Source organism: Schistocerca nitens, chromosome 5, assembly GCF_023898315.1.
Source record: "Schistocerca nitens isolate TAMUIC-IGC-003100 chromosome 5, iqSchNite1.1, whole genome shotgun sequence".
Classification (NCBI taxonomy): domain Eukaryota; kingdom Metazoa; phylum Arthropoda; class Insecta; order Orthoptera; family Acrididae; genus Schistocerca; species Schistocerca nitens.
Genome location: NC_064618.1, coordinates 692,643,343 through 692,666,792, shown reverse-complemented (window position 1 = coordinate 692,666,792; position 23,450 = coordinate 692,643,343). Strand labels below are relative to the sequence as shown.

The following is a 23,450-nucleotide window of genomic DNA, read 5'->3' as shown; positions in this document are numbered from 1 at the left end:
ATGAAACGGTTTTTAAAAGCAATGTGTGTTCCCGTTTCACTTCTTATTCTGTCAAATATTTTGAAGCAATCTAGCTAAAACAGTTTCACTTCAGTCCTCAATTAGCAGAAACTGGCAAAATTACAAAGCCTATGGTTAAACAGCATACTATTTACTTCATGATCTGGTGGCCAACCTATGAGGTCCTAAAATACTATAAAGAAGCAGCAGCAAAACCTCCATTGTTGAACACAAGATAGTAGGCAGCAGCTATATGAAGGAAGCACACTCTTAACACACAATCCAAGTGAGTCATGTTCTGCAGTAGTCATTTCATTACGTGCCACTTCAGCGGAATGACACTGCGACAACAGTGTGCATTTTCAGTTTTATGCCGAAGTAAAGACTACTACTCTCACGCAGAAGATAGGAACACAAGGGGCAAGAGAATTCATGTGCCTTTCCCAGTTAATTCTTACATCATCTCACTATCTCTTGTTTTTTTTTATGAGGTAGTTTTTGTGTCCCATCTATGCTTGTGTCCTCAGCAGGGGCCTATCTCACCGTGGCCTTGGTACAGTTCTGAATTTTCCATATTCTGGAGCTAAGTGTTTTAAACTTAAGTACTATTCCAGTGATTTTAAAATGAATAAAGTAGACTGTTTGCTAAAAACACCCTATAAGTCATTAAGCACGGAAGAGAAGCTACAAACAAGCGGTTAGTTGCACATTAACTAATTGCAATACTGTACTCATAAAAGGAAAAAAAAATATCTTGAGTGCACTTCTGTATGTACTTTATTATTAGCTACAGTATTTCATGGATTATGTCTGTATATGTAACTGTATTATTAGCATATATACTATTTTTCTAGTGTTCGTCATGCAGCACAACTTAAATGAAGGTTATATGACACACAATTCAAAACAATTCAGTCATGAAGTTTAACTTTTTATCTATGACCACCAACGACAGTGAGCACCAGCTGCCACTGGTGCTGTTACCAGTTTTGAACTGACAATCTCACTGTTAGATGGCTGATAATGTTTAAAACTGTATTTGGTTTATGCTGTACATGTAATATCAACAGTTTTTCATAGGCCGAAAGTTCATTGGGGTGATGGTGCTAACATTATAGAAAAAACTGAAAGAGAAAAATATAAATGAAAGTTTTATGCTTCTAGGATGTGGAACAAAATATTAAATAAAACAAGAGAAATGCAACCACTCACCTACAGCAGATCAATGTGTGGAGCACAGAAACATATAACAGAAAACAGCATTGACACTTGCTTTCGAACACTAGCTCTTTCTCCAGCAAAAGTTCACACACAAAACCACACAGGCACACAAATACAGACTCTTGTGGTCGCTGATTATTGATATCCGATTATTGAAAGCAGTTGCCTGTGCTGATGGTGGTGGGGAGGAGACAGACAAGGACGCAAGAATTGGGTAGCAGGAAAGAGGCAGGTCTTCAGACAGATGATGCTCTGGCTATAGAAAAAGGCAAAAAGAGTACAGAGAGTAGAGCAAAAAGAGATGAAGAGAGAAGAGAGGAGAGAGGGGGGGGGGGAAGTAGGAAGAGGAAGAGAGGTGGGTGGGGGAGGAAGGGGGCAAAGAGAGAAAGGTCAAGAGAAAGGGATGGGTGAGAGAAGGGAGAGGGGGCAGTGCACAATCTAAAGCTGCTATGAAAGCTGTTTCCTGGTAAGTGTTTCTGTGCTCCACACTACGATCTGCTATAGGTGAGTGGTTGCCTTGCCTTATTTAATGTACTGCTCCATACAGTAGGTATTTATACATATACACTGTGCAACAAAAAAATGAAGCACCCAGATGACATGGTCAGGTGACAATGTAACTTTGTACATAAACACAGCATTAGCACATACGTCAATGATCAGAGTTGCAATTCTCTCAGACAAGTAGAATTGTCTCCAGAATGAATTAGAGTTGACCACGTTTCATGTTGTTACCAGGCCTAGTAGGGCATATAAGGAGTATGAACAGTGTCAGATATTGATTTATCACTGTGAAGGATATGGAAATGTTGCATACTCACTTAAGATGGCACTATCAGCACCTGACAGAGTTTGAGAACAGCCTCACAGTGCGTCTCCATTTCGCTGACTGGTCAAATCACTCAATATCTGAATTTGTGGGGCATGCAGGTAAGACAGTGGAATGGGAATGTCAGGCCAGGCACACTAATTGTCAATGTTCCAGTTGACAACATCTAACCACCACAATGGAGCATTGCCATATTGTTTATCAAACACCCCTTCACATCTGCACCTGTGATCCAAGAAAAGGTAATGGACACCCTACAACATTTTGTGTCATCCCACACCACTGGTCAAAGACTAGTATCACCTGGACTAGAAAATTGCCATCCTTCAGGTAGGCTACCATTAACATCACAGAAACACCTAAATTTGGAGTGGTAAAGATGGGTAAAGAAAGTTACAGCCTCAGGAAATGTAGAAACAGTGCTCCCTGAACAGCAATGCTCAGGATGTCCTGTCACAGCCACACTCCAGATATGCTGAATCATGCGAAAATCATTACTTGAGCCGACCAGCACATCACAACTCGACAGTTGGCTCTACAGTTGTTGGTCATAATTGGAAGTGCATCTGCAATGATGGAGGCTCTTGGATATCTAAATAGGGCTCACGATGGGTTCCACGAATTCTCACAGTGGACCACAAGATTCAAAGAAAGGCCATTTCATCTGAATTGTCAGAGCGTTTTGAGAATGATGGAGAGGCCTTTCTGTCAGAGATTGTTACGGGGGATGAAACCTGGGTGCATCACTTTACACCGGAAACAAAACGGCAGTCCATGGAGTCGCACCAATTTCATTCACCACAAAAGAAGAAATTAAAGACAACTCCCTCTACTGGAAAAGCCATGGTACCAGTCCTCTGGGAAAGTGATCGCATCGTTCTCATGGATGTAATGCCAAGAGGGTCAACAATCAATTCAGAGGCATACATGAAGACTCTGAATAAACTCAAGAACCGTTTCCAATGTGTTCAATTGGACAAAAATCCAGTAAAAGTCTTGCTTCAACATGATAACGCATGCCCACACAAGTCGGAGAACCCGGGAACATATCGACAAATTGGGTTGGACATCATTGCCTCATCCACCCTACAGTCCAGACCTGGCACCCTCAGACTTCCATCTCTTTGGGCCGCTTAAAGATTATCTATGTGGAACACACTTTGAAGATGACAAGAGTGTCAGTCACGCAGTGAAAATGTGGCTATGCCTACAGGACAAGAGCATTTACCAACAGGGAATACATGCTCTTCCACAACATTGACATACAGCCATAGAATGAGATGGAGAGTATGTAGAAAAATAGGATACAAGACACGTTGATGTATATTGTCACCAAATTCTGACACTTCGCAATAAATATCTTCTGAGAAAACACATTACTTATTGAACAACCCTCGTAGCATTGCAAAATAATAAAGAGAACTTTGACCTGATCACAGAATATCTAATCATGAATATACTTGCAATGGATAAGGACAAGACTGTTGTAATGAAGTTCTTGTTAAATTGTAACTAATCTGGAGTGGACATAAAAACTCAATCACTGTTTACTGCTGAAACATCCCTGATAGGTATGAATTTTTAGTTATTGTAATTGATGAATATTTTATGTAAAAACATTAAAACAGCAACCATAACTGGTAGTTAAATAACATGAAGTACCCTTGACAAAAATCTTTCAAAGCGCAGATTGATACACTTGTTAGTAAAAGGATGAACTCCATTATCAGTAATACCACTTTTCTATACTGCATAATTATTATTATTATTTCTTTCCTTTTCAGATGTTATGTCTGGTTAAGTTTATTATTATTATTATTATTATTATTATTATTATTTCTTTTCTCAGACTTTATGTCTGGTCAAAAATGGACAGTGACACGGATCTTGATCAAGCGTGACTTCCTTTTAACTGTACGGTATATGTTACATTGCATGTAGGAACTTTCGGGTAATTGAACATGTATCAATAATTACAGATTTCTGTTGTTGTATACATACGTTAGGATGTAGCTGCATTGCGTTAATGTACTGGTGGATATTGTGTGGTATGACTCCTGTAGTTGATACTATAATTGGTATGATGTCAACTTTATCCTGATGCCACATGTCTTTGACTTCCTCAGCCAATTGTTTTCTTCTGTAGATTTGTTGTACTAGGTATGGATATTTTGATTAGTTGTGTTAATTTCTTCTTTTTATTGGTGAGTATGATGTCAGGTTTGTTATGTGGTGTTGTTTTATTTGTTATAATGGTTCTGTTCCAGTATAATTTGTATTCATCATTCTCCAGTACATTTTGTGGTGCATACTTGTAAGTGGGAACGTGTTGTTTTATAAGTTTATGTTGTAAGGCAAGCTGTTGATGTATTATTTTTGCTACATTGTCATGTCTTCTGGGGTATTCTGTATTTGCTAGTATTGTACATCCGCTTGTGATGTGATCTACTGTTTCTATTTGTTGTTTGCAAAGTCTGCATTTATCTGTTGTGGTATTGGGATCTTTAATAATATGCTTGCTGTAATATCTGGTGTTTATTGTTTGATCCTGTATTGCAATCATGAATCCTTCCGTCTCACTGTATATATTGCCTTTTCTTAGCCATGTATTGGATGCATCTTGATCGATGTGTGGCTGTGTTAGATGATACGGGTGTTTCCCATGTAGTGTTTTCTTTTTCCAATTTACTTTCTTCGTACCTATTGATGTTATGTGATCTAAAGGGTTGTAGAAGTGGTTATGAAATTGCAGTGGTGTAGCTGATGTATTTATATGAGTGATTGCTTTATGTATTTTGCTAGTTTCTGCTCATTCTAGAAATAATTTTCTTAAATTGTCTACCTGTCCATAATGTAGGTTTTTTATGTCGATAAATCCCCTTCCTCCTTCCTTCCTGCTTAATGTGAATCTTTCTGTTGCTGAATGTATGTGATGTATTCTATATTTGTGGCATTGTGATCATGTAAGTGTACTGAGTGCTTCCAGGTCTGTGTTACTCCATTTCACTACTCCAAATGAGTAGGTCAATATTGGTATAGCATAAGTATTTATAGCTTTTGTCTTGTTTCTTGCTGTCAATTCTGTTTTCAGTATTTTTGTTAGTCTTTGTCTATATTTTTCTTTTAGTTCTTCTTTAATATTTGTATTATCTATTCCTATTTTTTGTCTGTAGCCTAGATATTTATAGGCATCTGTTTTTTCCATCGCTTCTATGCAGTCGCTGTGGTTATCCAATATGTAATCTTCTTGTTTAGTGTGTTTTCCCTTGACTATGCTATTTTTCTTACTTTTGTCTATTCCAAAAGCCATATTAATATCATTGCTGAATACTTCTGTTATCTTGAGTAATTGGTTGAGTTGTTGATTTGTTGCTGCCAGTAGTTTTAGATCATCCATGTATAGGAAGTGTGTGATTTTGTATTGGTATGTTCCAGTAATATTGTATCCATAATTTGTATTATTTAGCATGTTGGATATTGGTTCAGAGCAAGGCAGAACCAGAAAGGACTTAATGAGTCTCTTTGGTATATTCCACGCTTAATCTGTATTGGCTGTGATGTGATATTATTTGAATTTGTTTGGATATTAAGCGTGGTTTTCTGATTTTTCATTACTATGTTTAGGAACTGTATCAATTTAGGATCTACTTTGTATATTTCCAATATTTGTAGTAACCATGAGTGGGGTACACTATCAAAAGCTTTTTGGTAATCAATGTATGCGTAGTGTAGCGACCTTTGTTTAGTTTTAGCTTGATATGTCTCTTCTGCATCTATTATCAGTTGCTCTTTACATCCTCGTGCTCCTTTGCAACAGGCTTTTTGTTCTTCATTTATAATTTTGTTCTGTGTTGTATGTGTCATTAATTTCTGTGTAATGACTTAAGTTAATATTTTGTATATTGTTGGTAGGCATGTTATGGGGTGATATTTAGCTGGGTTTGCTGTGTCTGCTTGATCTTTAGGTTTCAGATACGTTATTCCATGTTTAAGTGTATCAGGTAATGTGTATGGGTCTGCAATGTAACTGTTAAATAATTTAGTTAGATGTGAATGTGTTGAGGTGAACTTCTTTAGCCAGAAATTTGCTATTTTATCTTTTCCAGGGGCTTTCCAATTGTGCGTAGACTTAATTGCTCGGTGACTTCATGTTGCAAAATTATCACTTCAGGCATTTGTGGTATTATTTAGTACGCATCTGTTTCTGCTTGTATCCACCGTGCATGCCTGTTATGCTGTACTGAGTTTGACCATATGGTGCTGCAGAACTGTTTTATGTCTGTTATGTTTGGTGGGTTGTCTATTTTAATGCGTGTGTTATCTATTGCCTGGTAAAATTTCTTTTGGTTTGTGTAGAATGTTTGGTTTTGTTTCCTTCTATTTTCACTTTTTTTGTATCTTCTAAGTCGATTGGCCAATGCTTGTAATTTCTGCTTCTTTTCATCTAATTGCTCTATCGCTTCTTGTTGTGAGATTTTACCTAACCTTTTTCGTTTTTTGTCTGACATTTCATTTCTTGTAAATTGTGTTAGCTGTCCGATGTCTTTTCTCAGTTTTTCTATTCTGATCTGTAGCCTGTGTTGCCATGCTGGTTTTGTGGGTTTCTTCTGTGTGTTGGTTGGTTCTGATCTCTGCCTAGTGTGCATATTTAGTGTAGTGAGTGCTCCTATATAAACCAGTAGTTGTAACTCTTCCATAGTTGTATTTTCATTTATTTTGTTGTGTACGATTGTGTTGATAGTTGTTATTGTTGTTTCGACTTGTGGGTTATTTGGTGGTCTAATGTCTGTATTGGTGTCTTTGTATTCTATATATGTCAGCTGAAATTTTTCTTCTATATCTAACATGTGTGTCACTTCGTGTTCTATTTGTGCTTGTTCTGGTGGCTGTCTTAAAATTTAGTTTTCCTCTGATTGTTTAATTGATGTGTGTTGTTCTTTGTTTGTTTGCTCTGGGATGTTTGAGTCCATTACTGTATTTTCTTCTTCTTCTGATTGCACATTATTTTGTTCCAGTATTTATTATTATTATTATTATTGTTGTTGTTGGCGAATTTTCCCTAAAAGGAAATCGTTAAGCTTATGACTTTGAAGGCTTGTTCTTCTTGTCCTTCCAGTACTCCTTCATTCTCTTGGAGAGGGCCTCTTTCCTCTCCTCAGACCATTCTTGTTTGGTCCGCTGTTTTAGCGCTTCTGACTTTACTTCCCAATTGTCTATGTGTTTTCGGAAGGTGCTTCTGTCTGTGGTGTTTGTGGTGCCAATTGCTTGTAGGTCTTTTCGGACTCCTTCCATCCAGGGTGTCGAGACTTTAAGTGTCTTGATGTGTTCTAGAATTTTCTTGGTGAGTCTTGTTTCAGGGAGTCTATCTAAATGTCCGTAGAATTTAAGGCGCCTTTTTCTCATATCGTTCTCGATGTTCGAATATGCTTCTACTGTTGAGTTCTTCTGTAGTCTGTAGCCATCCGGTGTGGGTCTTCCTCCCAAAATTTTCCTCATGATTTTGCGTTCTTCTTTTTTGATTTCTTAAATTTTGATTTTCCTGTTGAGTGCTAGTGTTTCGCTGGCATACAGTACGGCGGGTTTGATCACTGTGTTATAGTGTCTGATCTTGGTGTTTCTGGAAATGCATTGTTTGTTGTAGACGTTTCGTACCATGCCTAGTGATTTCCGTGTCTTCTGTTGTCTGTCTTCGTAAGCCAGTTTCTCTGTTCCGGTCGGTTCGATGATTTCGCCTAGGTATCTGAAGTGTGTGACCCCTTTAATTTTGCCGTACTTGGTTGTGATGTCGTCGCCTTCTCTTGTTAGGACTTGCATTTTTTCAAAAGAGATTTGTAGGCCGACTTTCTCGGCGCATTCTTTCAGGATTTCGATCTGTGTTTTTGCTGATGTTGGGTCATAAGTCAGTATCGCTAGGTCGTCTGCGAATGCTAGGTAAGGGATTTCCAGTCTTTTCCTTCCTAATGTGACTGGTCTCCAGGTGTTTTGTCTCCTGACTTCAGCTTCCCATTCGCTCATTACTTTGTCCCGGACGATGTTGAACAATAGCGGGGATAGTCCATCTCCTTGTCTTAGGCCAGTGTGGATTTCAAAGGGGTCCGAGATTTCGCCCATGAATTTGACTTTGGATTTTGTATTAGTTAGTGTCTGTTCGATTAGTCTTCGGGTCTTTTGGTCTAGGCCTTTTTCTCTGAGGATTTGGATGAGGGCCTTTCTGTCGATCGAGTCGTAAGCCTTTTTGAAGTTGACGAAAGTGCAGATGTTTTTTTTTTGGGGCTTGTCATGTGGGATTTTATGATTGATTTCAGGTTGAAGATTTGTTCGGGGCAGGCTCTGTTGGGTCTGAAACCCGCTTGGTATTCCGAGATGGCGGGTTCCAGTTGTCCTTGCCTTCTGGTGAGAAGGCAGGTTGATAGAATTTTGTAGATGACCGGTAGCAGGGAAATTCCTCTATAATTGTTTGTGTCTGTCCTGTCACCTTTCTTGTGTAGCGGGTGAATGAGTGCGGTCTTCCAGTCGTCGGGTATTATTATTATTATTTCTTTACTTTCTCAGACGTTAAGTCTGGTTGAGAATGGAAAGTGACGCGGACCTTGATCAAGCGTCACTTCCTATTAACTGTACGGTATGTGTTATATTGCATTTAGGAACTTTCGGGTAATTGAACATGTATCAATAATTACGGATTTCTGTAGTTGTATATATATGTTTGGATGTAGCTGTATTGCATTGATGTACTGGTGGATATTGTGTGGTATGACTCCTGTAGTTGATAGTATAATTGGTATGATGTCAACTTTATCCTGATGCCACATGTCTTTGACTTCCTCAGCCAGTTGGATGTATTTTTCAATTTTTTCTCCTGTTTTCTTTTGTATATTTGTTGTATTGGGTATGGATATTTCGATTAGTTGTGTTAATTTCTTCTTTTTATTGGTGAGTATGATGTCAGGTTTGTTATGTGGTGTTGTTTTATCTGTTATAATGGTTCTGTTCCAGTATAATTTGTATTCATCATTCTCCAGTACATTTTGTGGTGCATACTTGTATGTAGGAACTTGTTGTTTTAAAAGTTTATGTTGTAAGGCAAGCTGTTGATGTATTATTTTTGCGACATTGTCATGTCTTCTGGGGTATTCTGTATTTGCTAGTATTGTACATCTGCTTGTGATGTGATCTACTGTTTCTATTTGTTGTTTACAAAGTCTGCATTTATCTGTTGTGGTATTGGGATCTTTAATAATATGCTTGCTGTAATACCTGGTGTTTATTGTTTGATCCTGTATTGCAATCATGAATCCTTCTGTCTCACTGTATATATTGCCTTTTCTTAGCCATGTGTTTGATGCGTCTTGATCGATGTGTGGCTGTGTTAGATGATACGGGTGCTTGCCATGAAGTGTTTTCTTTTTCCAATTTACTTTCTTCGTATCTGTTGATGTTATGTGGTTTAAAGGGTTGTAGAGGTGGTTATGAAATTGTAGTGGTGTAGCCGATGTATTTATATGAGTGATTGCTTTGTGTATTTTGCTAGTTTCTGCTCGTTCTATAAAGAATTTTCTTAAATTGTCTACCTGTCCATAATGTCCATAATTATTATTATTATTATTATTATTATTATTATTATTATTATTATTATTACTGTCATTAATCAACCCTTGCATAACACGGCTATTTACAGAATATTCACAGTCCACAACCTTCTTTTATATCAATGACTACCCCTAACATTAATGCAGCAATGGCTTTTTTCCCAACTGCCAGCCAGTCTCCTAAAATAATATCAGCTAGTACCTTCAGTCTACGGAGAGTTACAAGGTACTGTAACGCAGCTCGACATGGTGCTGAGCTTCATGTCTAACTATGTATTGACATCAAACCTAAATAGTTTCACTTGGTTGGTTCAAAAGAGGTCTTGTGGAGTAGGCCTATTACATGTCGTTAGATGAAGACAGGGCTCATATACCGTGAGAGAGTAAACCTCTTTAAAAAAATGCCTTGATACTGTCAGTGTTTATCAGAAACTTACTGTGCACATATCATTCTGTTTTGTGCATGTTTCCCTACGAAACATAACACTATGCCTATTACGTTTGCCAGGACAGAGCACAGAAGAATTTATGTAAGAGTAGAGTCGAGAGCAGCTATGAAGGCGGGTGAGGATCGGATGCGCAGAAGCATGCAGAAGTGTACCACATGACTCAAAGGCAATCGCGTGCCAGTAACATTCTTGTCTTTGTTCTGTGTGGGTCATGCTGTGTTTGGAAGTTCTAACTTTTTATTTCAGTCATAGTGTTCCATGCCAAGTGCTGACTGCCTTCATAGTGTTCATTATGAGTGATGGTATGTAATCACACCAACTGCTACACAAACAGACAAGAGGAATAGTGTTCCATGTGTACCAATACTTTAAGAGACAATCTTCCGCTGAATCCACGCCGGCACAAGGTGTGGGTTGCACCATTGCCAAATGCCAGGAGCAGACAGCTGAAGCCTGTTGTGTTGGTTTGAGGACTGTTCAGAGAATACCCAGTGAAGCTAAGATGTCTATGCAAGCCTGCACCTCAGCTGTTTCTAAATCACCAGGGAAGCAACACAACCACAAAAAGAAGTGGGTGAGCTAGATGATTTTGTGAAAAACATTTTGCGTCGCATAGTGTTCGGCATGTATGCTGAAGGCGAGTATCCAACAGCAGAGAAACTAGTTTCACGTATGAAAGAAGCTGAAAATTTTAACGGAAACAAATGGACGATGTTGAGGATACTGAAAGACATGGGGTTCAGGTGTCAGAAAACGAATGACGGTAGGATATTATTAATGGAATGAAGTGATATTGTAGCTAAGAGGACTGTATTTTTGAGAACAACACAGGAGATCAGAAAAGCTGGCACATCTCGAATTTATTACTTAGATGAAACTTCCATTAATCAGAACCACGCAAGGGCTATGTGCTGGAAAATGAGCAATGGGTGTGGTGGATTAGAAGTTCCTGTTGGTAAGGGTAGCAGAATTATAGTGCTTCATGTCAGATCAGCAGATACTGGCTTTATTCCCCAGGGTAAGCTGACTTTTAAGGCATAAAAGGTGAAGAATTCTGAAGATCAGCACTCTGAACCGACGTACCGAGTCTTCAAAAGGTGGTTTACACAACAATTATTGCCACATATTCCTGCATCTTCAGTTATAGTCATGGACAATGCAAACACTGAAGGAGTGTAAAAATCATGACACCCTGCGTCTTTTTACTGTTGAGAAGAATGGAAGCGGTGCAGACGCAAACACACATAATCAGACTGGAGATAAGAAGACCTTTCCAGATGAAGGTAGAGATGACAAAGAAACCAGTCTGCAGGATGTGAGACATCATGTAGTTTGCCATGTGAGGGGATGCTTATTATAAATACCTTCTTTAGCAGCTGTATGTGGTCTTCCAACTGTAAGAGTTGTGGGCAGTACAAAATATTTAACAAAGGATGTTGTACAATAATTTGTTGGCTAGGAGAGGTATATGAGCTCACCAACTGGATGGGTGAGCATGCTCTGGGGGACAACTCTGGAGAATGTAAACAGATCATTTGAGGTGCACTTTGCATCGAGATAGTGCCATGGACACTTCCTGGATGTCATAGGAGCATCACTGCTACCAATGCCCGACATCCAGTGCTAGCAGCTGCCAAACAAATGCAGTGCCCACTGCCTCTGCCCTGTCGTACCATGGAAGATGTGGCCAGCTGAACCCGTATGCGTGGTCACTATACACCTTCATCCTGTCACAAATTGCACTAGCCAATTACAGCATGCCTTCTTCTTCAGTGTCAAAGCCTGGCCATCATTGGTGAACATTCTACAACTCTTTCATTAAAGTCCATCTGCCTATTCCATTTGTCTCTTAACAACCATGATTTTAAAACACTGGTAATGACCCTGAGGATCTTGTTGCTAAAAAATGGACAAACTGTTATTCTATTAGTGAAACATTAGTACTTTGCAGATGGTATTTGTAGAGCCATGGTCCAGTCGACTCCAGTTTTAAAAAAAATTGTGACTAATCTCCTTACATTCTTGGGCTAACGCTCCCAATCATTTTTAAATGCCAATAGTCAACCACAACAATCTTGCTGTGGAACAACCTCTCATCAGTCTACACTGTTACTTCGTCATTTTCCCTATATCCCATTTTCCACCTTCTTTTCATTACCTTCTATAGAAAGTGTCTCTTTGTGAGTAATTTTATTTTCTTTCCTCATCTGACAACCCTTTGCTCACAGTTTTTCGGGTTCTACTGTCTTATTTTATTTGTATCGTTTCCCACAATTATGTGCAGGAATGTTGATTTTTTCTACTTTGCACACATCTCCGCTATATTTACGTTCTCATTTTTTCCTTCATATACTTTTTAGTTACTAGGCATAACCTCTGGCAATGCCAAATGCTCAGATACTCAAACACTGTATGTGTGTTTTCCTGTAGGTTTCTCAGAACTCCATCTACTTTTACACTTCACAAGGCACTTTATGTGTGGTAACATAAGAAACCTAGTTTTATGAAGCAAAAATTAATGTAGTTTTATTTGAAACCGCAAATAGAATGATGCTCATTATATTTAGTAATTCACTTTTATTTTTAAATTTTCTGCCATGTACAGCAAACTGTAAAATTCAGTTGCACCTTATACTAAAAATTATTATAAAAAGTCGAGTGTGTGATTTAAACTTCCTGCCAGTCTTAAAAATGAGCATACATTCGATGCTGTGGGAAACGTATCCCTATCTGGCAACACTGGCAGTAGCAGTGTACCAATGTGATGAATACGAGTTACACAGATTCGCAAACTTGGTAACACTGTCGCTCTTCAGCCCCATCATCACAAACCCAGAACACTTCTAGCCTGTGATATATCACTGCAGTCTACAGTGCCAGTGAACTTGAATTTTAAAATGATGTGTGCTATCAGTAACAATAGAAAATGTTTGTTAGTAACTATTTTCGTAATGGAAAAAAGTATAAAGTATTCATATGATGTGGGCTATAAATTGAAAGTAATAGAATAAGCAGAACAACATGGAGACACAGCAGCTGAACGGCATCTCAGCCCTCCATGAACAGGAGAAACCATTTGGGATTGGTGGGCTAGTATGGAAGAAATGAAAAAATAAGTAAATAAATGAGCAAAGCTAAATGTGCAATTAGAGGACTGAATGCAAATTGGCCAAACTAGAAGATGGAGATTTTTAGGGATTTTTAGGGATTTTAAATGTCAGTTAGGTTTTATAAACTAAGAATTTTTTTCGTCTGCCTTTACAATCTAATAATAAAAATGATAAATAAAATAAATGTCGTGTGACTAGGGCCTCCCATTGGGTAGACCGTTCAACGGGTGCAAGCCATTCGATTTGACGCCACTTCGGCGACTTGCACGTCGATGGGGATGAAATGATGATGATTAGGACAACACAACACCCAGTCCCTGAGAGGAGAAAATCTCCAACCCAGACGTGAATCGAACCCGGGCCCTTAGGAAGGACAGGAAAAACTCAAATCTGCATGTTTTACATACAAACACTCAACTGTGTAAAAAGGGAGCTTTCCACATGGGCCTCCAAACTGTTCAACAATCTTCCCACTAACATTAAGTCCATCGAAGACAACATAAAATTCAGCAAAGCCATGAAGTCATATTTGTTGTGTCACTGATTTTACTCTATAAATGAATACCTAGAACAGTAATCTTACTGTTTATGTTAAACTGAAAACATTGAGCAATGGAGTGAAGTAAACTTAACGAATCTTTGCAATATAATACATTATGATACTATATGTTAATATGTGTTAACAATGTTAACTGATATTTTCCAACATCTGTAACACACTGTGTACCATCAGATCAAATGGAATAAATAAACAGTCAATCGCGCTGACCACTCAGCTACAGGGGGCGGACATAAAAATGTAAAAAATGTTATTTCTTAAAAACCTGCTTGAAAATTACAGTGTGTCTTATAGCCCACAGTGTCTTATAGTCCACAAAATAAGGTAGCTCAACCACCATTTCAGTAACTTACAAGACAACACATTTAACAATCTTCCAAAAGTTAGTGTAATAAAGTGATAATCCTCTACAAAATTATTCCATCTCTTAGATAAAAGGTTAATTCATTTTTCTTCCAAAAATTCCTTCATTTCTAAGGTTTCATGCCTCACTTGGTAAAAACGAGACCCTTATAGGATCACTCTGTTGTCTGTCCATCTGTCTGACTTTTAAGAAACCTTTTTCTCTCAGTAGTGGGAAGATATATTAAATTGAAATTTTTGTCACATACTAATGTCTACAGTACCTTGGTAGTGTAAAAAATTTAAGCTTCTAAGTCAATGCAATCGAAGGATATGGCTGTTTATGTCATGTATTTTGATACTCGTGAACTAAAGCATCAAAACATATAGGGCACTGCCTGTTGACCTAGAATCATGAAATTTGGCACCAAGCAAGGCTTTACAGTGTAAGTAAATGAAGAAATCCACAAACTGTTAATTTGTAATTATGTCTCACAAAAAAAAATTTCTCTCTCTATCTATCTGTCTGTCTGTCTGTCTGTCTGTCTGTCTCTGCTGTCTGTCTGAGAAAACTTCTTTATTTGTTTCAGGAATTACAGCAGCAAATGCAAAATTACAAAAAATATTTGAACTTCAAACTTGAAACAATCATGAAAGTCTTGGAATTTCTGGACCAATATCTTGCCAGTATCAATACCAATAACAGGCCAAAATCAGCAAGATTCTCTATTCCTGGGATGGATTAACTATTCACATACATAATGAAATTTGTACAGAGCCTGCAGAGTGAGAATCCTACTTGTACTTGGCCAATTCTTGCATCAATTCGTCCTTCAAAGGGATGACTCTCTCTATCTACAGTATCAGTCACTGCCTCCTTTGCCCGTTCCCCACCCTTCCCCTTCCTTTCCAATATTCACAGGCCAATCCCTCTTTGCTTGCTGAAGAACAAAAACTACATAGTTCTGAAACTTGAAGTACTTTTTTTTATTTTACATGTTTCTATTGACAGTAATAGGAGTTTCATTTCCTGGAAGTAAGTACAAGTTAGCCATTCTGTCTCCAGTAATTTTTACAGTTTTATAAATTTAATTTTTTCTGGACTTTGTAGTATCAATCAGGATACAAATTCCAGGAACTTCTTTTTACCCCACATAATTTCTTTCCACTTCATGTCCCTTACAATGCTGTTAAAACTAATCCATTTCCATCAGTAGTGGTGAAGAGTTTAGTGATATAAAGCCCTTCTGTCTACCCATACATGTGGCCAATGTGTTGTTTCAGAGACAAAATAACTAATGATGGCAACAACTCAATTTATAAAATTAGTGGTTTGATAAATATTCAAATTACCTAGTGGTTTTTCTCCATTATTAATAATGAAACATGAAATTACACAGTCAACAAATAAAAAGATCTCAATGGTTACATTTCTTTGAGAGATACGTAAGATTTGTAGTAACACAGTCTCAGCTTCCTTGTCTTCCATCCGCCACTGTCTGTGATAGTAAATATGATTTCTTATCAGTAATTACTCATTTTAGAAACTTCTATATATGGTATCCTAATTCATACTTGATTCTTGTACACATTGGGGACATTTTCTGTGGAAAGTTGCATTTGTTTGAAAGATCAAGACAGATAGCATTTTAAGGCAAATGATAACTAATTATTTTACTAAAGAAACAAAGAAGTGCACACATATGCAACGAGGTTGAGGTTTAAAGAGCTTTCATGCTATAATACACATGGGAGGGAGAGAGAGAGAGAGAGAGAGAGAGAGAGAGAGAGAAGAGAGAGAGAGAATATATATAGAAATTTCGTAAGTAACTAATTAGAAATTGTAGCATGACAGCTCTTTAAACTGCAACCTCATTTCCCTTAGACTGGAGTCAAATCTTCAAAGTGGCTAAATGCAATGAACAGTACAGTTTTCAACAGTTCTGAGATATATATTTTAGCTTAAGATATAAATATAATACAGAAGTTCTTTGTACCTTCTCCTCCTGCAGAAAACAATGCATGGCTTGGGTGACATCTGTTGCATGAATTGAATTGTGGTAAGGATTTGTACTATGATAGCCAGCTTCAACCAGTGCTGCAACAAATAAAAGTAAGTATGTACAGTACAAACCATTCAGATTATATGAAAAAATGCTCCAATCCAAAGCACTTCACAATTTAAGTTTTCAACTCCACCACTACTGAACATAGTGTCTCATTTTACTTAAAAATATGTCCACACTCTCTATCTACATAAGTGGTAACAGGAAAGTTCAAACAACAAACTAACATTGACCTCTTGTTCCCAGAGTGTCATACACATGCAACAGGTAGATGTGCTGTATGACAAAGCGGTTATGCTGCAAAGGCAGTTGTGTTGACAGTGCTACCAGAAAGAGTTCTCTGATGGCAAATCTACTGACAGGGGGGTATGTGTAATAATTCAATTTTCCATAATTCAACAATGTTTAGATGATGAGGTAGATCATTCAGATAAAAAAGGTGAAATCCACAAAACAAACTTCTTAATGGCCTGTTATCACAGAATGTTCCAGACATAATGAGAAATATATTATATGCAAATGAATGAAAGGAACACTGTCAGCTCACATAGTCGACTCAATCATGCTTTTCTACTGAATCACTGACCATTGTCCTTCAGAACAGATACACATCACAGAGCTATACAAACGTTAGTACCAGGTTATGACAGAGTCTGCAAAAGATGGTAATACACAAGCAATGCTTATCATAGTAAGTGGGGAATGCAGTCATTCTTTCTTTTATTTTAAAATAAATAGGAAGTATTTTTCAAGATATCTCTATCTTGTTATTTTAAAAGATAACACAACTTGATAGTCTGAATTTAAATTAGACAGTCCTCTGACATGAATATATTGCCAGCTCCTTCAGTGTAAAAGGTCCTTCATTTTACCATACTTGGTGACAGATGCCACAAATTAGATTGCAGGTAAAAGCTGTATCTCATGAATAGACATAATGAAGAAGCAGGATTTGATTTTGGTTCTGGAGCAGTGTACTTGGAATTTTTATTCAATTATCAATATGAATAAAAGTCTCAAAAGAACAAACCACATTACTACTGCCATTTATTATATATGTCACTTTTCTTTTACTGCAAGTTGATAATTCAAGCAAGTTGTGTTAATTCTATGGTAGTGCTAGTTAGCATTCTTTTCACGACACAAAATTCAACATTTTTCTAACAAGGAAGTGTGGGTTTTGCTCACACTATAATTTCTGCATCATATATTTACTGTTCTGTAAATATTCTAGAACATTTCTACTTAATTTTTAGGAATGTTCTGCAAAATTTACTCAGTCCAATCACTTCTTTTATCAGCCACTTGTCTTTCATTTAAAACATAATTTATTTATTTGTCTGTAATCAACAACACATTTGTATGTGTGCCAGTTCCATGAATATGTGAAGTGGCCTCTTGTACAAAAAGTAGGAATGACATGAGAAATCAGTAAAACTACACAGAGACAGAATGTATAGTGTCATGTTACCAGCACCACAAGAAAGTTTAGTATAGGGAGCCATGACTTAGGGTATCTGACAGTTCATTTTAGTTTTTGAGACATGGGACAACGAAAAGTTCATCCGTAGTTTTCAATACGTGAGATATTACAAATTTTTACTACATTGGTGTGGTTCTGCAATCTAATTCAGTTCTGTTATGGTTCAACATTTAGTAGTGGATGCATAAATGAGGCCCATTTGTGTGGGAAAAAAATCATTTTGGGTGCTTGTAATATGTGTGTATCATTTTTAGGATGATTTCTGTAACAATCCATTGTGATTATAGTTTTTCACATTTTTCATTCAAAACTCTAACACGTATGGACACGTGAGACCATGTTTTCCATGATGGTTAAATTATGTACTTGACTATTCAATAGAAACATCCTGGGAACATAATTTCATATCAGAACATAATTAAAAATGTGTTTAAAGTTTGATTATTAAAAATGTTAAAACTGGTAGTAATTATCAATTGATCTTTTGTATTCTTTTCCTTTGTTTTGGTGCCATTATTGCCAGGCACATAACTGTACAAGGGTTCTAAAGGGGAACTTGTTGAGATATGTTCAGTGACAGAGGTCATACAATACAGTGTTTAGTGAGACTTAATGGAATAGTAGAGGTCGAAAATAGTAATGATATGCCTGAATTAAATTTTTATGTAGTTTTTTAAAATGAGTATGTGCTGGCAACATTAATAAATGGAAGATGCAGACAATTTGAACTTTAATTTTTTAGGTGATCAGCCATTACCTAAATCTGCCTGAACCACTCTTAACACAAGAGTGTAGAAAAAAAGAAACAATGGAAAGTCAAATATTATCAAGAACACAGAAAAATGTTTCAACTATGGCTACAAAGTTGCAGATGAAGCAGGAAGTCCATACTTTATTTTACAATTGTGTTTGTCCACCTTTCTGATCTAAAAAAGCCGAATTGCATATAAGGTAAACCACCTGAACAACTGTTACTGGAAAGCCGTGTAAGTTATACTGGCTTTAACTTACCTTCAGCCAAAGTCCAAGTACTAAGTTATCAAAGACGAAAGGATGTGGGTTTTAAGGGAGAGGGTAAGGAGTCATTCCAATCCCGGGAGCGGAAAGACTTACCGTAGGGGGAAAAAAGGACAGGTACACACACACACACACACACACACACACACACACATATTTGTAAAGGCAAAGAGTTTGGAGATGGGAACTTGACCTTCAGTATATCCTCTCTTCTCGTTATCTGCCAGGCCTCAACCTCCGCTAATTTCAAGTTGCCGCCACTCATACCTCACCTGTCTTTCAACAACATCTTTGCCTCTGTACTTCCTCCTCGACTGACATCTCTGCCCAAACTCTTTGCCTTTACAAATGTCTGCTTGTGTCTGTGTATGTGCGGATGGATCTGTGTGTCTGCGCGCGAGTGTATACCTGTCCTTTTTTCCCCCTAAGGTAAGTCTTTCCGCTCCCGGGATTGGAATGACTCCTTACCCTCTCCCTTAAAACCCACATCCTTTCGTCTTTCCCTCTCCTTCCCTCTTTCCTGATGAAGCAACCGTTGGTTGCGAAAGCTTGAATTTTGTGTGTATGTTTGTGTTTGTTTGTGTGTCTATCAACCTGCCAGCACTTTCGTTTGGTAAGTCACATCATCTTTGTTTTTAGATATATTTTTCCCACCTGGAATGTTTCCCTCTATTATATATATGCGCAAAAGAAGGTAAAGATCAGTGAGAAAAACTGGTTAGCTGGTTTTCCATTTATCTGTACTAATTTTGTAATTTAGGCTCTTCTCTAATTCACAAGGACAAGAATGGTGTGGCAGTTTGTGCCTTTTGCCCAATTTCACAGTGATATGTATTGAACTGACTGCTGCAATAGTAGGCTCAAAAAAAGAATTTCATTATGCTTGTTATGCTGAATGCCATTAAAACTGTAATGGATATCTAGTTACAGTATATCCTTTAGTATTATTGATGTCAGCACCGAGAGTAGTTGCCAATGTACTTGTTTTATCAGAAAACATGTATTCAAGATAACGACGGTGTTTGTGATGAAAATAATGCTTTAACCTGAATTTTTTATATCTGTTTTCTGGGATGTTCATGAAAAGGCAGATCCTTGTGTAAAGATCCCCCCCCCCCCCCCGCCACCTCCCAAAAAAAAGAGTAATTAATCAAAGTAAATGAAAAAAAGCATGAGACCTTAATACCATGTTAAGTAAAGCTACTAAACTGCTTGTCCAAAATTGAGGAGCTATTACAAAATAAAACTGAGCCTACCAGGAAAATACACTTTTGACATAAATGATTTACAACTTTAATGATTTTCTCTTGACACTGTGTAGGACATTCTCAAAACTACCAAGGAAAATAGTTTTCATCTTGTCTTTGAGAAAAAAATCTCATTTAAGTTGGGCCAGACATTATTTTGAAGTTAGATAACTGCTATTTTACCTGTTACACCCTACTGACAATTTAATACTTACTAAATAACTTCCAGATCCTGACAACATCCAGATTAAAGTGTTCCATTAGCCCGTACCAATGAAACAGATGAACACAAAGGACTGGAAGAGACCTCCCTAAAACAACAGAGAAAAATGAAACATATAGCAATAAACAACGTGTATGCTTTACTAAGACAAAACACACAAACACATACATACACAAATATTTAATTTTATTTTTATTTATTTCATGTTTAGTAAGTAGATCCAGGTAGCAAGTCAATTACAAGGATATGGACTGTATCAAATTGTACATAGTTTAGATGTAACTTACATAAAGACAATGAAAGATGCAACGAATAAGATATCAAATAAATAACATATATCTAATTAAATGTATTACATTGAGGATGGATCAGTAATATATTCAGGAAGCAAACTTAAGTTAAATATCACAATAAATTAATAAATACACAAATACCAAATTTTTTAATGTCAATCATAGTGCCCAAAAGAAAATGTATTACAAGTACTAGTGAAACAACTGGAAGTTTAGTAGTGGCATCCCTCTTCTCTCATGAATTTATCACCATATAAAAAGATTTCTCTATTAAGTACTCTTTTAGAAAATGTTTGACATTTAGAAATTGTTTATGAATGCATTTGATACGTGGTTACAGCGCATTAAACAGCTTAATGCTGGAGCAATAAACTCCTTTTTTAACCAAATTTAGATATTTCAATTCAATGAGCAGATTGTTTTTAGTTCATGTGTTGTAATCATGATATTCACTGTTGTCTTTGTACAGCTATTACAGACAAAGGTCAATAACAAAAAATATATACTGTTAGGATCCCCATCTTTCAAAGCAAGTACCTATAAGTGTGTCTATCCACTCACTGTTCTGACAGCTTTTATGTTGTGTGAAATTCTTTGCGCCTAAGAGTTTCTTTTTATTTTTTTTATGCTTTTACTCTTTGAGGTTTTTGTTGCTATGTGTCATCTTTTTAAATATTAAAGAAAAAAGATCACTCTTCCTAAAAGTGTTGCGTTCTTGCTATAAAATTATATAATAAGTTCACCATAACAGTTTATGGACCCAGGTTTAAACACTTCAGGTTGTGAGAATTATAGTATTCATTCGCTAGACTATTTTTCTGTTTACTAGGATATTCGTGAGACTGCACGACTTGTGGAATGGCAGAGACAATGCTTTAGCTGAGTGATGACAGCAGTTCTACAAACATTCACAAGTTTTCAAGTAAAGATCAATGGGGAATACATAAATGGCAGATTCAAATCTGTTAAAAAAATTCTCGTTATTTGATTAGAGATGGTACATGTCAATGTTCGTCATTACCGGAAGGAGACGAACCATCAGACACAAACCGGCACTGGCAACGGGACAATGCTCAGGTAGCTTGTATCATTGGAACGGCAACTGCAGAGGAACCTGCTATTCATGTAAGAAAGAAGACTGACGCAGAAGACATTTGGGACACTCTTATGTCAGTATATAAACAATCTCGATTTGCAGTGACTATATACGTTGTTCAATTGTTTCTTCGAAACACCAAAACATGACATCATGTGTACAACAAAACACACATCGCTATGTGCGAACATTTTCCATGACTTCTGGAGAGAACTGAACAAAATTAATCCAAATGTAACTTTTCCTCTTATGATACTCCACCATTGTATTTTCAAAACATTAGGATTCAAATATCAGTTTTACAGGCTGACATGGTATAGCTCAGCAATTTACGCAATTCGTGCGATTGCTTCCTTCAGTGACTTAAATACTTTGAAAGGTGCCTATTTTGGTTATTTTCATGCCCTGATGGCCTATGGAATTATATTCTGGGGAAACCAGCCAAAGGCAAACAAAATCCTCATAGCCCAGAAAAGAGTCACTGGGATTCTGTGTGGTGTCAATTACAGACATTCCTGCAGGAAACTCTTCCAAGAGCTGAGAATACTCCCAACAGTATCTCAATACATTTTCTCTCTCATGTATTTCTTGTGTAAAAACCATTCCCTTTTTGAAATGAACAGCATGCATCATAACTATGACACTAGGGTAAAAAATGATGTACATCTTGAACAAAAGAATCTAAGTATGGTGCAAAAAGGAGTACACTACTCTTGCATAAAAATATTTAATGCTCTCCTTCAGGTAATAAAAATGTCCGTTACTGATCCACCTACTTTTAAAGATCAACTTAAACCATTTACTCACTGGATGAATTTATGTATGAGAATATGTGAATTGATTTTGATCTATTGTAGGTCTGTTCAATGCTATTTGTTACTTTTTACAAAAAACAATTCTTGTAAACATTTTTTCTATGTAATATATTATTCATTGTACAACCTATTACTATAAACAAATGTCTCAAATCTATGTAAATGACACGTTCTACACCTTAGCGATTTATTGCTAATGGGTCTACAGAACATGAATGAAATAAATAAATAAAGTGTTCCTGAATCCTAGCATACAAAGCTTCTTATTGAGAATTTTATTCAACTAAGAATTCACTGGCTACACAGGCACTGATGCTTTTCAGGTAAAATCAAAATCAGAGGAGCAACATCAAAAACGGAAGAAATCTGCAGCAGAGGTGAGTAAGTCAAAGAAGAAAGAATGTTGTACATGTCTGTATTGCAAGAAAGCTGGCATATCATCACAAACTGCTGAAAGCGCATGGGCGCAGAAGTAATAAAAGCAAGGGCTGCGAACAATAATAATTCGAGTTTCAGTTTACAAGTGAGCAGCAAACCAAATACATTTATAGTCACTACCTTGTTTTATCATGTTAATCCTGATAGTTCAGGTTCTTGGATTTCAGACTGTGGCACAACACACCATATTTCATCAAATAGATTGCATTTCACTATGTTTGAAAAGTTTCTGATTCCACAGTGTGTACAGACAGCTGACAAAGAAGTTATTTTTGCACAATGGACTGGCAGTATTCATAGTGAAATCTTCATAAACGAAAGGTGGACACCCGTTTTGCTTGAAAATGTCTGGTAAGTACCTCATGTCAGATATCAACTTTTCTCTGTCTGTCAAGCTGCACAATACGTACATACTGTGACTTACAACAACAAAGGTGTTATCACATGGCAATATATTGAAATAGTCACAACAGGAAGACTAGTTGATCCAACATATATTATGAACATGTGAGTTTGTCCTTTGGATTCACAAGTAATGACTGACTGTGTAGCATCAGAATAACAACTACAATGTTGGCATGAGAGACTTGGTCATCATGATAAATGTCATGTACGAGATGTGCTCTGTTGTTTCAGTATATTGGATAAGTGCCCTGATATCACATCGTTTTGT

The 23,450-nt window shown here is 37.0% G+C and overlaps 1 protein-coding gene across 3 annotated transcripts in view; it reads right to left on the bottom strand.

Moving 5' to 3' along the window:
* Nucleotides 1-23,450, bottom strand: part of LOC126259161 (uncharacterized) — a 659,794-nt gene that overhangs the window by 202,286 nt on the left and 434,058 nt on the right. For all 3 annotated transcript variants that reach the window (XM_049955714.1, XM_049955715.1, XM_049955716.1), the window contains exons 5-6: nucleotides 20,128-20,223; nucleotides 16,097-16,197 (exon numbers count right to left, since the gene is read on the bottom strand). In XM_049955714.1, the coding sequence (XP_049811671.1) occupies nucleotides 16,097-16,197; nucleotides 20,128-20,223 (197 nt within the window). The remainder of the gene's footprint in view (nucleotides 1-16,096; nucleotides 16,198-20,127; nucleotides 20,224-23,450) is intronic.